This window comes from Monodon monoceros, unplaced genomic scaffold (assembly GCF_005190385.1).
Source record: "Monodon monoceros isolate NGI ecotype Baffin Bay Population unplaced genomic scaffold, NGI_Narwhal_1 Super_Scaffold_8, whole genome shotgun sequence".
Taxonomy (NCBI): domain Eukaryota; kingdom Metazoa; phylum Chordata; class Mammalia; order Artiodactyla; family Monodontidae; genus Monodon; species Monodon monoceros.
Window position 1 is genome coordinate 28,311,261 of NW_021703785.1, and position 15,134 is coordinate 28,326,394.

Genomic DNA, 15,134 nt, shown 5'->3' on the forward strand with positions numbered 1-15,134 from the left:
GTGAGTTACGTCCTGGTTTGCCTAGGACAGTCCCATTTTATGCCTACTGTTCAGACGTATTTCTTACAGTGCCCCCTTTTGCTCTCGGTAGAGAGTCTCATTTGGATAATAAGTTATATAGTTAGCATAGCTATATAGCATGGTGGTTGAATATATGGGTTCTGAAGTTAGACTTTGGTTCATATCCTGGCTTCTTAAGTTTTACTTGGAGCATAACCACTCTGAACCTCAGTTTCCCTACCTTTAAAATGAAGATTACAACTGTACCTATGTTAAGTGGGGATGAGGATTAAGTGACTTGCATGCAGATGCCTGACCTATACTAAGCCCTGGGTAAATGGTGATGATGGCGATGGTGATGATGAGGATGCTAGTGGTGGTGGTGGGCTGTTTAGTAAACTTCTCTTCTCTTTGGATTTGATTCTTTTCCAGCTCTGGCCTCTACTTGATTGCTTTTCTCACAACATTGGGATGCTCATCACGAAATTTTGATTATTATTAATAAAACCCCCTACATCTTCTGTAGAATAAAATGATTCTATTTTGATAGAAACAAGTCAGTTTCCCATAGTCACAAATTAGAATGTAAAAACAAGTTTATTATAGTCTCTCCAGTTTCAAAGTGATTGAGAAGTTATTGCTATTGATTTTAAAGCCTTGGAAACCATTAAGTTTTCTTGATTTGACATGTCAAATCCAGTAGTAGCTGATCTTCCAATACTACCTTAAAGTCTCCTTTTAAATTAAAATATTATATGAAGCACATGGAAAACATAAGTAAGAAAAAATATCAATGTAATTCTCATCCAAAGATAACCACTATAGAATTTTGGTATACTTTCTTAAAGGTTTTCTATGCATACTTTTTTGTTTAGACATTTTACATCATTTCATACTGTGATATATATTGGTGTACTGTTTTTTCCCCTTAATAATTATATCGTAAGTTTTTTGTGCCTTATTGCAATACCATATTGAACTAATACAGGAATTTAGGTTAAAGGTTTTCCACAAGCCTATCCTTTAATTATTACTTTTATTTATTTCATCGGTATCTTCTAATTGAGTTTTATACATTTCCAGTTATATCACTGACTGAATCTTTTTTTTAGTATATAAGTTTATTTATTTATTTACTTATTGGCTGTGTTGGGTCTTCATTGCTGCATGCAGGCTTTTGCTCGTTGCGGCGAGTGGGAGCTATTCTTTGTTGCAGTGTGTAGGCTTCTCATTGTGGTGACTTCGCTTCTCTTGTTTGGAGCACGGCCTCTAGGTGCGCGGCTTCAGTAGTTGTGGCTCGCGGGCTCTAGAGCACAGGCTCAGTAGTTGTGGTGCACGGGCTTAGTTGCTCCACGGCATGTGGGATCTTCTTGGACCAGGGCTCAAACCCATGTCCCCTGCATTGGCAGTCAGATACTTAACCACTGCTCCACCAGGAAGTCCCTCACTGACTGAATCTTATATTTCATATATTTGCTTAATGTTACATTATGTACGTTTTTAAAAATTTTCTAGCAGTTTTTTCCTTGCCCTCCCATTCTCTTTTACCAAGCAAATGAGGTTTAGTCTAACAGGTATATTTCTGTATCTTACTCCATTAAAATATAATCATGTGCAGATATCTATACATATGTGAGCGTGTAGGCATATGTTTATTTACAGAAGGGATATTGTATTAAATATACAGTTGTTTGCAACACCTTTTTCCCATTTTACAGTACAACATGAACACATACTAGTGAATATGGATCTATCACATTCTATTTAATAGCTACATAACATTTCATAATATGTCTGTACCACAGTTTTTTCAGCCATTATTTTGTTCATGGTCATTAAGGTTATTTTCAGGGTTTTGTGGATTTTGCTATAATAATATATTCTTAAACTTGTAGCCATATGTAGTGGAATTTTTGTTTATAAAGTAGAGCTTCCCAGAAATAGCATATTTGGGCCAGAGAGTGTGTATGTTTTAAATTTTAACAGATATTTCAAAATTTTAAAACATGTTATAGGAATTTATCTTCCTAAGACTAATGTATGAGAGTGGTGTTTTCCTGTAGCACCACCTTTATTAGGTATTATTTTTAATTTTTGCAAAACGGTGAGCAATGTTATGTGCTTGCTAATTTAAATAGCACAGAAGTACTTTTTCTTTATAAATCTTGTTTTAATGGCTGAATATTATTCCAGTGAGAAAATATACCATAGTTTTTTATTAACTGTTCTTCTTTTTGGATTGTTTTAATTTTTCATTACAGTTAATAAGGTTATAATAACACCTTTGAGCTGAAATCTTTTAAAAAATATTTCAGTTTTCCTTAGGACAGATTTCTGTTTGTATAATTACTGGGCCAAAGGATAATAATAATTTTTAGGTTCTTGAAATGTATCACCAGTAACTTTCTGAAAGTAACTCCATACTTTCCCACCCTCAAGTTTTGCCAGCTGCCCCTCCAGTGTGCTAAGTTTTGTCATAGCACACCATCATAATTTCTTCTTGAGTTTTATGTAAACTTTCCCTCAACCATTAGACTGTGAGCTTCTTGAATCAGAGATGGGGTCTTGTTTATCCAAGTGTTCCTAGAACCTTGCATGGTGCCTGAAATTGGTCAGTAGTTAATATGTGCTTGTTGACTAACTGAAAACATTTCATGGACTTCTTATCGCCTCTACAATGAAGTGTAATGGTATCAAAAAACATTAATTATCTCTTTTGTATCTTCATCTCCAAACTCATTTCCCACTACTTTATGCCTCATAACCTTATACTCCATCCATTTCAGCTATGTGTGTGTGGTTTTTTTTTTTTTCCCTCTCATCCCATTTATTAAAGAAACAGTAAGAAAAGATACACTGCAGGAAAACACCAACCGTCCTTTCACATCAGGTTGAACGAAGCACACTGATTTCTCCCCTTCATTCCCCCCACCCCCACCCCAATTCACATAACCCCATCCACATCAGTTTAATTTTGAGGTTCTTTGATTGGGAGTACCAGTGGAGAGGGAGTGGGGTGAGCAGTGGAGCCTTGATCCTGGCTTCCTCTAAGTAAGTCCCAGGAGAAGGGGGCTGCAGGCCCAGTCAGGCAAGCAGAAATTGTATTTGGTGGCTCTCTGAAGTGGTTGCACTTCCCTGTTCTGTGTTCCAGCCCCCAGGGGAAGGTATGGCAGTAGAGGGTGGCCAGGTCAGTGCTGCTGAAGCGTGGTCCACTCACCAACGCAACATTTCTAGAGAGCAGTGAGCTGATTCTCCAGTGGTGAGCAGGGGACCGCATATGAATTGAGACCTGCAGGCCAATGTATCCCTGAGGAAAAGTCCACAAGAACAATTCAAGGAACGAGTAAGAAACAAGGGGCAGAAAGCTGTGGGACAGAAGCACAGCAGGCTTCTGGAAGGCTGGGGATCATTCCCACCTGCCAAAGTCCATGTCCCACAGATAACATTTTACCTTCAGTCAAGAAAGACACAGGGGGGGAAAAAGGCTCATTTGAACTTGAACCCCAGCTGTGTACTTCAGACTGTAGCTCCATATCTACCCTTTCACCCAAAACACAGCCCCTGCTCAGAACCACAGTGTCTGGAAACCACGGTGGTCCTGGAGAGGAAATGGTGCCTAAGGGGGTAACATTCCATTTGGGTACATTGCAGCCATTGGAGCCCCTGGTCTGGGGAAAGCAGCTGGGTTTGTTCCAGGGAGGCTCCCCACTCTAGGAAATGGGACCAAAGTCTTGCTTGCAGGGCCATTCATCCTTGGAAAGGAAGCTGGGTTTAGACCCAGGGTCCCAGTTGACTTTGCGAAAGGAGCTGGGTTGATACCCACAGGGCCTGCTGGTGAAGAGCCTAGGGAGCTGACCTGGGGGAATTAACCTGACCAGGGCCTAATGGGCCAGTAGACCTTGGGAAGGTAGCTGGGCTTGGACCCTGTAAACCACTGGCCCCTGGGAAGTTAGCTGGGTTGGAGCCTAGTGGCCCAGAGGCTCTTGGGAAAATTGCCGGACTTGAGCCCTGGAGGCCAGCAGACCTCTGGAAGTTAACTGGGTTTGAAGCCAATGTGTTAGAAGACAGAGAAAGCAGCTGGGTTCAATCCCCCTGAACCTGTCCCCCTTTGAAAAGGATTAGCATTTACTCCCATGAGGCCAGCAGGCCTTGAAAAATGAGCTGAATTAGGGCCAATGGGGCCAGGAGCCCTCGACATGGGGGATGGAATTGGCCCTGGAAGGCCAGTTCCCCAAGAGCCAGGACCCAAGTTTGGGCCTGTGGGGCCAGGTGTGCTGGCCATGGAAGATGGGCTTGTGCCCACGTTTCCAGAAGCTTATGAGAAAGAAGCTGAATTTGCTCCTAAAAGACCAGCTGCTCTTAGAATGGGGGCAAGATCTGGGCTTTGAGGTCCAACCATTCTTAAGACCAGATCCTGTGCCCAAGAGGCCACCCGCTCTGGTGTCCAAATTAGGGCTTGGGCCCAGGCCACCTGCCCTTGGATTAGGCCCAAGGCCTGGACTCAGGCCACTTGATCTTGGGTTGGGCCCAAGGCCAGGGCCTGGAAATGTACCTTGGGGCAGGGTTTGTACCTACAGAGCCTGATCTCAGATTGGGACTTGGTCCGGGGCCCAGGCCAACATGTCTAGGATTGGGAGGACCATTCCCAGACCTCAACAGGACACCTGTTCTCAGGTTGGGTCCAGATCCAGGGCCCATGGGGCCACCACTTCTGGAGTCAGGACCTGTTCCCAGAACACCATCTGGCCTTGGGTTGGACATAGGACCTGGCCCTGGGAGACTCCCTAACCTTGGGTTAGACAGGTTCTGGGCCTGGAAGAGCCCCTGCTCTAGGATTTAGAGCTGACCCTGGGCTTGGGCCCAAGAGACCACCCGGCCTTGGGAAGGAAACTGCACCTGTGCCAGTGGGATTCATCCCTCTTGGAGAAGAAGCCATGCTTGGGTCACGAGCACCAGCAGGGAAAGGTGCTGGATTTGAAGCCAGTGAACCTGATGAAGTTGGAAAAGGAGGTGGGTTCCTTGGAAATGGGGCCAAATTTCCACCAAGAGAACCTGTTGCCATAAGGAAGGGATCTGAGTTCATACCCAGTGAGTGGCCTGTGTTTAAAACAGGACCCCCTTGTGGTCCCAGGGAGCTATCCATCTGTCCTCGAGGTGACAGTGGAGCATGAGTCCAAGGAGTTGGCTGCTCTCTAGGAAAATCTGGGGTTCTTTCATACTTTCTTGGGGATGTTGGTGATAATGGGCTTGGGGCGAGTTTTGAAAAGGATCTTGTTTTTGATGAGTGCTGTCACCAGGTACGGGGTGCCATTCTCACAGCCAAGATCATCACAGTCTTGCTCCCCCCCGGGAGTGTGTTTAACAAGGACGGCAAAGGGTTTCTCCAGGTGGATGATTTTCCCATACAGGATATGATGCCCCACGATCAGCACAGGGATTCCCTCAGTGGTGCAGGTCTCCCAGGAGGTTTCCAGCTAACCCAGTGCTGTAGCGAGCCTCGGTCTCCCCCTGTAGCTCCACCAGCACCCACTCTGCCAGGCCTCCAGCCCCAGCACTGGAAATAACTATCTGCACCGTGAGCTTTGCGTCTTTAGAAAGCAACTGAAAATAAGCTGCAATGGCCGCCGCCGAGCGCAGCGCCGCACAGCCAACGGGTGACAACCAGTCCTCCTGCCGCTGTTGCCATCGCCGCCGTGAGCACTCGTGTGTGTTTTTAATGACCATACAGTAATGTTGTTTATGTCTTCATGCTTTTATAAATCCTATTCCTTTTACCTGGAATGCCCTCTCTTCTCTTCTTTCCCTTGGCAAACTTTTTCTCATTTTTTGAAATCTCTTTTTTTTTTTTGGCTGCGTTGGGTCTTCTTTGCTGTGCGCAGGCTTTCGCTAGTTGTGGCGAGTGGGGGCTACTCTTCATTGTGGTGCATTGCGGTGGCTTCTCGTTGCAGAGGACAGGCTCTAGGCGCACAGGCTTCAGTAGTTCTGGCCTGCGGGCTCAGCAGTTGTGGCTCGCAGGCTTCAGAGCACAGGCTCCCTAGTTGTGGTGCACGGGTTTAGTTGCTCCACGGCATGTGGGATCTTCCTGGACCCGGGCTCGAACCCGTGTCCCCTGCACTGGCAGGCAGATTCTTAACCACTGCACCACCAGGGAAGTCCCTCTTTGAAACCTCTTTGATTCACTCAAGTTGATTTGATCACTTTTCATCCTTCAGGATATCATGTGTATAGATTTACTTTATAGTATTTATTAGAACATATTGCAACTCTTTGTTTTTATTCTGTCTTCCCTGGTAGACTGAATTTGAATGAGATCTGTGTCTTTGTCATTATATCTATGATACCTAGCATCTGTTACATTAAAGGTAATCAAAAATGTTTGGTGAATAAATGAGTGACTTAACTATGTAAGAAAAATTATTTTAGTCCATGGGATACAAGAGTATTTTAGAACCTGGTAACTTGATATTATAAATGGTAACTTAAGTTGAGCTCGAGTGATGTACTTTCTATGTGTGATTGCCAGTGGGCCTTCTGTATTTATGTATAGAAACGACTCTGAAAAGATTGAATTTATGAGAAGCTAAATTACTCTGAATATTATGGGTATAATATTTTTATGGAAAGACATAATATCTCAGGCAGACCACAGAAATTAGAAAATGGTAATACAGCTTAATATTATTGTTATTTTAATATTTACAATTCTTTTGTATAGTTGGAAAGTGTCTTACGCTTTTTAGAGTGATTTATGTTATCTGCTTTAGTAAATCAATTGAAAAATAGGGCATGTTGAAGAAATGACATGTGTTCGTATTTGAAATGTATCTCATTTTATTATATTTTAAAGATGAAGCTTAGTTTATATAATCTTAGTTTGAAAATGATTGATACTGCGTTACTGGAAAATAATATTTAATTCTTCTATTAACATTAAATTAGCATATTTCTACCTGTAATAATCATAGAATATGTTATTGTTGGTTTTTCATAGAATTGATGCTGCTTGTGTTTTTTTCTATATCTAGAGACATAATTTAAATATATTTTTTTCTACCCATTTTTTAATGTTTAATGCAGGGTACTTTGGTATTTAATATGACATTTGTCAAATTTTATTACAGAGCAGTAGTTTCATTTTGTCGCATTGTTAGAAAAATTAGTTAAGCTGAAGATCTATAGAGAATCACAGAAATTTAATTAAAAATGTTCAGTGCATATATACTGTCAATTTCCTTTTCAAATACTGTAACTTCTTAACTGTCAAATTTAGTGTTTTGAAATTTGTAAGCATTTTTGATATTGCTAAAACTCAAGGAAGCTGTGGTGCTGTTCTATAAGAAAAGAACTAAAATTTTAAGGCATAATTTAAAGTTTTCTTTTCAAGCTAAACAGTAATGGGGAAAACAGTTTTTAAATTTTATTGAAATTAATTTGGCTACAGATTTTTTTCTTAAATACTGTATAAGTAGAAATGACTGTAATCTGTGTCAGTGTATATTTATGTATGTATGTATACGTACATAGAGGAGCTTCAGCAAGAAATTGTTTTATGAGAGAACCGTTAATGTTCTAAAAATGTTACTGGGTTTAGAGTCCCCTCTTCATCATCAGTATGAAATTCAGCTTATCCTTGTGTCTGATTTTGTGTATGTGGTTAAAACCATAAAGTTAGATTTATCTTTTTTAATAAATCAAATCAAATATAGCTTATACAATTCTGTCTTTATAAAGCAGTGATTTTATATATATATACATGTATATGTGTGTGTATGTTGCATGTATGTATATGTGTGTATATAAATGTGTATGTATATAAATATGTATATCTCAGATCATAGGAATTTTTTGTTTTTGACCACCTTGTTTTCTTACCTCTATGACAGAATGTAGTTGTCAGTAACATCTTGGTTTTGTATCAGGATTGATGTGGATATTAAATCTTGAAGACCTTGTTAAAATTTCATCATTAATTTAAAACTTTGTTGGTGTTTGGTATTTTAAAAGGAAAGATATTTGTTTTTAATGGATGTGTGGTTTACCAAGTTTGAATATATATGATATTAAAAGATTTGTAAGATAATTTGATTTATTCTATTTGAACTCTGATTATCTATTTGAGACTATTAGTAACTACCTAATAATTTTATAAGTATAAAAGATCAGAATTTTTACTTTATTAACTATATTTAAGATAATAAAACTTGTGTGTAGAAGGGTGAGTAGGTTGTGGTTGGGAGTGGGAGGTTAACGGGGGGGATTTGGGAGAAAAGTATCATGTCCAAAACTTTAATTTCCATGCTTTTTAGTTTGAATTATTTTTGTTCATTGTAGTGTTTTCATTTTGTGAGCTTTTCTATGCACATACAAAATGTTTCTCCTCAGGCCCCCTTGTATTTGCTGGTCCTATTTTTATGAACCATCGAGAACAGGCTCTAGCCAGACTCAGATCCCATCCAGCACAGCTAAAGCATAAACGGGACAAGCACAAAGGTATTTGGTCTTCCTTATCAACTAGGTGGGATACTTTCCCAATTTCTTCCACTTATTTGAATTTTGTCTCTGGGAAAATGCACAAACCTAATTCTTCTACTTTGCTTCTATCATTATTATATAGCCTGAGGAGAAAGAACATGCTGAAAGTGTACTGTTTGTCAATAAGTGTCAATCTTATTTTATTGTATTTTTTTGGTTAACTTTAATAAAAAGAAGACGTTTTACAGTATATCTTTTTCTTTTCCATTTCTTTTCAAATTTCCTAAAGTTAAGGGAAGGTGGAAAAAATAATTATTGCTCTCTATTTTATATACTTTATTATCTGCTCTTAGATCACTGCCATCTGGCATTTTGCAGTCCTTTTCTCTTTTTTTAGTTCTGTTTATTTGCTTTAGAATTAACAGAATTGCTAAATTCAGTGTATAAAGTAATAATGAGTTGACTGCTACAGCGCTTCCACTGTTTTAATATAAAAGTTTATATTCACTATACACATGATTTATTTGATATTTGATATATTCCTAAAGTAAGATTATTTTTCCTTAAACCACAGATTATGGGCCAACTAAGATCAGGAAAGAATTTAATGCAGAGAACTTATAAATTTATGTATAAATTCTGCCTTGAATCCTGGCATGGGAACCAAGCACTCTTTGAGTAGTACAACTGAGACTTACTATTTTCTTAAATGCCTGAAATAAAACCTGCAAAATAGAAGATTTTAAAATCACATATTCCATGCAAATTAATCTTACTAATGTTTTATCGTTTTTTGGGGCTGCAAAACTGTTATAGACTAATTTTATTTTTAAACTTTCATATGCCATATATTATAATCAACTTTATTTTTCTTTGCCTGTTTCAATCTATCAGTTTGTCACTCAAAGCAAAAATGCAAAACAAAACAGACAAAAACCCCTGTTTTTAGTAAAAACACAAATAGAGCACTACTCAAGTTATATTCTGCAGAAATAAAAATTGAGAATATTTTAAGTCTAATGTGAATAACCATAGTAAAATTTGTGATTGCTTTATTTACTGGGTGCTCTAACAATGCCATTAATATTTAAATCTAAGAAATAATATTTGGGGTGTGCTATGTAAATTATTTTGGTTATTGCTAGAATCTCTGATCTCACATTTTCTACTATGCCAGTATTAGAACAGATTTTATCAAGTGTCTTTTTCTTGCCAATTATTTGAAAGTGGAGTTCTTCCAATACTTTACCGGAGGTTAACTATTCACATTTCAATAAACAGTTTTAAAACTTTTTCAGCTCCATGTTAGCATCTTATAGACAGTCATCTTTGTTTTTTTCCAGAATTTTAAAATGAAATGCTAAAGAAAACCAAGGTTCCAAATTTAAAACAGACTTTTTACGATGTCACACTGATTAGCTATAGAAATTACTCAACAATAGCGAGCCTTACTTCCATCTTGTCTGCCACAGGGTAACCTCTTTGGAAGGACTTACTTTGTAGTATTACAGTATAAGGCCATTTTTCTTTTAATCATCAGATTGTATGGTTTTATAGAGTGGAATAGTTTCATCTCTTTACCACCAAAATGAATTTAAAGTGTAAGTAGTACTTTATCAGATGGTGTCCCATCTTATCTAGAGTATTAACTTACCACTCACTGTACATCCACAGATTCACTTTGCGTGACTCCCTTTGCATTCGCTGTTCCTGTCATTTAATCCCCTTGCCAGTCACTGCTTTTACTCCTGCTGCATATAGTCATAGTCTTTTAATAAATTATTTTTCCTACGTACATTTTTTTTCTCTTTTGTATTACCGTGTTTATCTTGCACTGACAAATTCACTGTATTAATTGCTGTGTTCTATCTTACATTTAATTATGTTGGTGGTACACATTGTAGGATAGTAATGATTTAAATTTTCTAGACTATGACTTTTTTGTAGGGGGGTGTGGAGGGTAAGAAATGTGGATTTATTGTTAACAGGAGTGAGTTCTAAAATGGAAAGTTGGAAAGCTTCTGGCTGATTGGAAAGAATTCAGAGAAGGTCACGGAATCTATCCTATACAGGCAAATTTTGACCAGAGGCAAAATAGTGTATAAGACGGAATCAATTATGTATAACATATAATCCATATAACATATAGTATTTAAAGAATTTAATGTAGACTGTATTTTAAACAGTTATCTGAATTAACATTTGTTTCAACTATTCAGTGCCTTACATAGAAAAAAAAGATTTTAATGTACTACTCTTAGTTAGGAACATTTGAATTATTCTGGAGATAGTCTTAAAGTGACTGATGTGAAAATCTGAAAGTGCAGTCAAAAACATCTGTGTGTATTTTACACCTGCTTTCTGTAAAGAAACTGTGGTGTAATGGAAATACAGCCTTTGGAATTAGGCCTCAGTTTTAATCCTATTTTTCATTTATTAGAACTGTGTGGCCGTTCATAAATTTCTTAATCTCTTTGGTTTCAGTTTCCTTCTTTTAAAAATAGGAATGATAATTCCTAACTGAATATGTTGATATGAAGATTAAATTAAGATGTGTGTGTGTGTGTATGTATATACTTTGCAAATAAAAATTCTCCATGAATACTAGCTTGAATTCTTTGAATTGAATTCCTTGAATCCTCTTTTAGAATTATCTTAAAGGTACAAAATTTGAGATTTGTTAAATGTGTAATTAATTTATTTTTACAAAAAATTTAAGATGTCAGCCATTTGGTGGTGGTAAAATGTGTGAGCCTTATTTTTGATCAATTTCTAAAACTGCTCTACCATTTATTACTTTGGGCTGGCTACTTAACCCCTCTAAAGCCTTGGTTTTCCCAACTGCAAAATGGAATAACAATAGCCTTATCATCGGATTATTGTATTGATTAAGGAGAGCAACAATAGTGAATATTGACTGAACACTTTTCATACATTATTGCACTTAGTTCTCATAAGTATCTTGTGAGGTAATATACCATTATTCCTATCTTATAGATGGGAAAAAACTAAAACTCAAAAAGATCCAGTGTCCAGTTATCGTAAAACTAGCAAATAGTAGAGCCAGGATTCCAATCCAAGTCTCTTAGGCTCCAGTGCCCAAAAGCACTATCCACTGTGCTATTTAAATTTTCAGTGTTTAGCACAGAGGTGTTTAGCAAATTGTAATTACTACTGCTTTGCTGTTTTATTTTCGTGATTTCGTTCAAAGTACTCACTGTGTTCTGTAATGCATTCAGTGATACGCATGCTTATAAGATTACCCAAAAAGTATAGATTTAAATAAAAATTAAAAGTTAGAGTCCTTTAGTTACTGAATCCTCTTTTCTCTGTGTGTGTACACAAATATGCATAAATAATGTATATATACATATAATACTTTAGTTACGTATCTGTCAAAACTTTGTAGCTATCACAGTTTCAATATCATACTCATATTAGGGAAAAATACAGATATACCTAAATGGCCAATTATAAGAATATTTAAGCCTAACTTTCCTAAAAATGTGAGATTAATTTTATTGCTGCTCATTGACATTTTACTGAGTAATGAGCTTGAGGAGAATTTATCTTGCTGAATTTCACTTGCTAGTTCTTGAATTTACGCTAGATTCTTGACTATTTATTAGGTATCTTTTTTCTTTGATAAACTTTTGTAAATTTCTAGATTACTAGAATTGTACTTAATTTTTTGAACTGACATAAAATTCCAGATACAGATGTATATTTAAAAAATTCTGTCACTGCTGCTACTAGTGATCAAGAACCTTATCCCTGTTTTTTTCTTATAATAACAATATTTTCACCATCTATAATAAATGAAAAATTATTTTATATAGATAAAGGTTTGTTTAGATTCACTTGAACAAAATGTTTCTAGTATTATTTTTTACCTCTAAATAATAGCTAGTACTCTTTTAATCACTATGATTTTAATCAGTAAATTACTAGGCTTTTTTTTCCTCCTTCCCTGATGCTTTGTCTCTATTGTGGGCTTTGTATCTATATTTAATCTCTGATTCGAGGGAGAGGGCAGGATGCCAGGTTCAAAGGTAAAAGCTTTAACTAGGCGTCAATACATTTATATAAACTGAAATTAAGGTGTAGCATTGAATTTAGTTAGGTCTGGCACAATCAAATGAACACGATTTGTTTTCTATATTAAATCAGATTTGGTTTTAATAATTAGATATTTTTACCAATTGAGATAAAGCTGTAAAATTTTTATATATCTGTCATCTTATTTAAATAGTCTTTGGAAGATACTTATTCCTTTATGGGTAGGCCCTTGTTTATACTTAACCATTTCACTGCCTTTCCAAGATGAGGAGTCTTTGAACTAAGAGTATATTGCATTTTGGATGGAGTAAAACTAAATGTTGTGATTTTTTTTTTTTTTAGCCCATCCATTCTTGCAGATTTAATTTGGCAAACCCACATTAGATAATTTAGCAAAAGAAGAATCATATTCTTTTTCCTTTTATAGTAAAACCTCTCACTAATTCAAAATTTATGGTACTTCAGATACAGTATTTGTGATCTTTTTTGAGTAAAAAATTCAAAATAACTTCTTCCTCTGAATTTTCAGGGTCATACTTATAAGGGGAAACCTGTCTAAAATCACTAGCTTTTCAAACCAAGGGCTCAAGAAATGAAGGATTCCTTCAACGTGCCTTCAGCCTCTGGGTCCAGCAATTAATTCTTGTATGTTAAAGGACTTTTATGTTTATGGTACATTTTTTATGTAATATAGGCCTATTTTGAATTATAATGTAGGTAACCACATTTTATTTATTGTATCAATAGCATTTAGTTTAATCTATAATCTGTACTGCTTGAAGGTAATAAAACTGAACTTTTACTTAAACATTCTATAATTAAGACCTTTTCAGTAAGTAATATAGGCCAACCCATTCTGTGTTATTCCGAATTAGTGAGGTTTTACTGTCCTAATGTTGTAAAGAGTTTAAAACTTTTTGAAATGCTAGAGTCATTTAGTTATAGAAATGGAACTCATAATTTAGGCCAATTTTGTCTTACCTGGATAGTACTAAAGGTTAGAAATATTAGATAGAAAAAGAAAGGATAATGTGAACATGAAATGATTTGATGTTATTCTGCTTAGTATTCTAAAATGGGTAATGAAAATACAGAATTTTTTAAAAATGTGTGTCTGTAGATCCACATGTGTATCTGCATATTATACACACTTGTTTAGATTTACTATATCACAAAGCAGTTAGCTTAGACTAGCTGACCTGAAATTCCATCCAGATTTACATTTATTCCATGTGTAAGGAATTTGAATCTTGATGACATAGAGGTCGTATTTTAGTTGATGTATAGTATTAGACTAGGAAAAGTAAGTTGCCTTTCTTATTTACACATTCCAAAGTAAAGTTGTTAAATTCTGGAATGTGTTTTTAAAATTTTATGGTTAAAATGCCAGAATATTCAAAGTCAAATGTAGAAACCAGGGTTGGAGGGAGGGCCTTAAAGCAAGCTTATGGTAGGAAATTATGAAAAGAAGGGAGGAGGAAAGAAGGAATAAAAGCAGAGGGTTTGGTTCAGAGTTGTGTTTGGGGGCCAGAAGAAGACCGCAGAGCAGACTGGCTGAGGGTCAAGGTGGGACAGACAAAATGAACGACAGGAAACCATTGAACTGCAATACATTGAGTAAAGCTATTTGGTCTTTAGAAATTTTTTAAAGTTCAATTGAGTTTTAGCAATACTGGCGGACAGAGTAGCCTTTCTAGATGTGTTTGGGAAATCTAAGTCATTTGCGAGTCAGCTAGAAATTTTTTTTAAATGGCTAGCACTAACAATATCACTAAGTTTAAAACAATTGTTAAATGACTTTGCATGCAGTTATTTTTATGTAAACTAAATTTTCCCATATAAACTATTACATTTAGAATTTTGTTATTTCTATAACTTAATGACCCATTTACGTTACATAACTGATTAGATTAATAGGCTTTATCTGTAACCAGACCTTATCTGTGTTTTTACTGATTTAGTGATATTTGCAAACAGAAGTATATAGTATATCTTTTCAAAATTGCTTCTTTGCAGGTAGATTCTTGATCTATCACTTCTAACAGCTACAGATTCTTCTTGCTTGTTCCTTTTAACATTTTCTCTTGTTTTTCCATAGTAAACTGATTTTAAATTTTATTTTGAAGATGAATAATGGCTTAATTACAAATTATAACACTTAACAGATGGAAGTGGAGAACGAGGAGAAAAGGATGCAAGTAAAATCACAACATATCCTCCAGGCTCTGTGCGATTTGACTGTGAGCTCCGGGCAGTACAAGTCAGCTGTGGATTTCACCATTCAGGTAGCGGCTGGAACTTTAGGGTATAACTGCATTTTTACAATTGTGCTAAATAACCTATTTGTTTAGTTTTGACACATGTAGTCTGTTAACTGTGTTTAAAAGCTATAGTGTGACAGTATCTCTCAAATCTATGAAAGCCTATTTATTACAGAATCTCTTTTAAGCTATAAAATGATTGTCTAGAGATCTGACTTCTCTTTTTTTTTTAACACCTTTATTGGAGTATAATAGCTTTACAATGTTATGTTAGTTTCTGCTGGATAGCAAAGTGAATCAGCTATATGTATACATATATCCCCATATCCCCTCCCTCTTGTG

General features: G+C 36.4%; 1 protein-coding gene and 1 pseudogene across 7 annotated transcripts in view; one reads left to right on the plus strand and one right to left on the minus strand.

Annotated features, from left to right (window-relative positions):
• The window catches only part of MYCBP2 (MYC binding protein 2), a 276,011-nt gene that overhangs the window by 95,159 nt on the left and 165,718 nt on the right, over window positions 1-15,134 (plus strand). For 6 of the 7 annotated variants that reach the window (XM_029210306.1, XM_029210307.1, XM_029210310.1 and 3 more), the window contains 2 exons: window positions 8,383-8,490; window positions 14,697-14,816. In XM_029210306.1, coding sequence (XP_029066139.1) covers window positions 8,383-8,490; window positions 14,697-14,816 — 228 coding nt within the window. The remainder of the gene's footprint in view (window positions 1-8,382; window positions 8,491-14,696; window positions 14,817-15,134) is intronic. The other variant, XM_029210308.1, reaches the window with a different exon arrangement.
• LOC114888256 lies at window positions 5,043-5,898 on the minus strand (annotated as a pseudogene).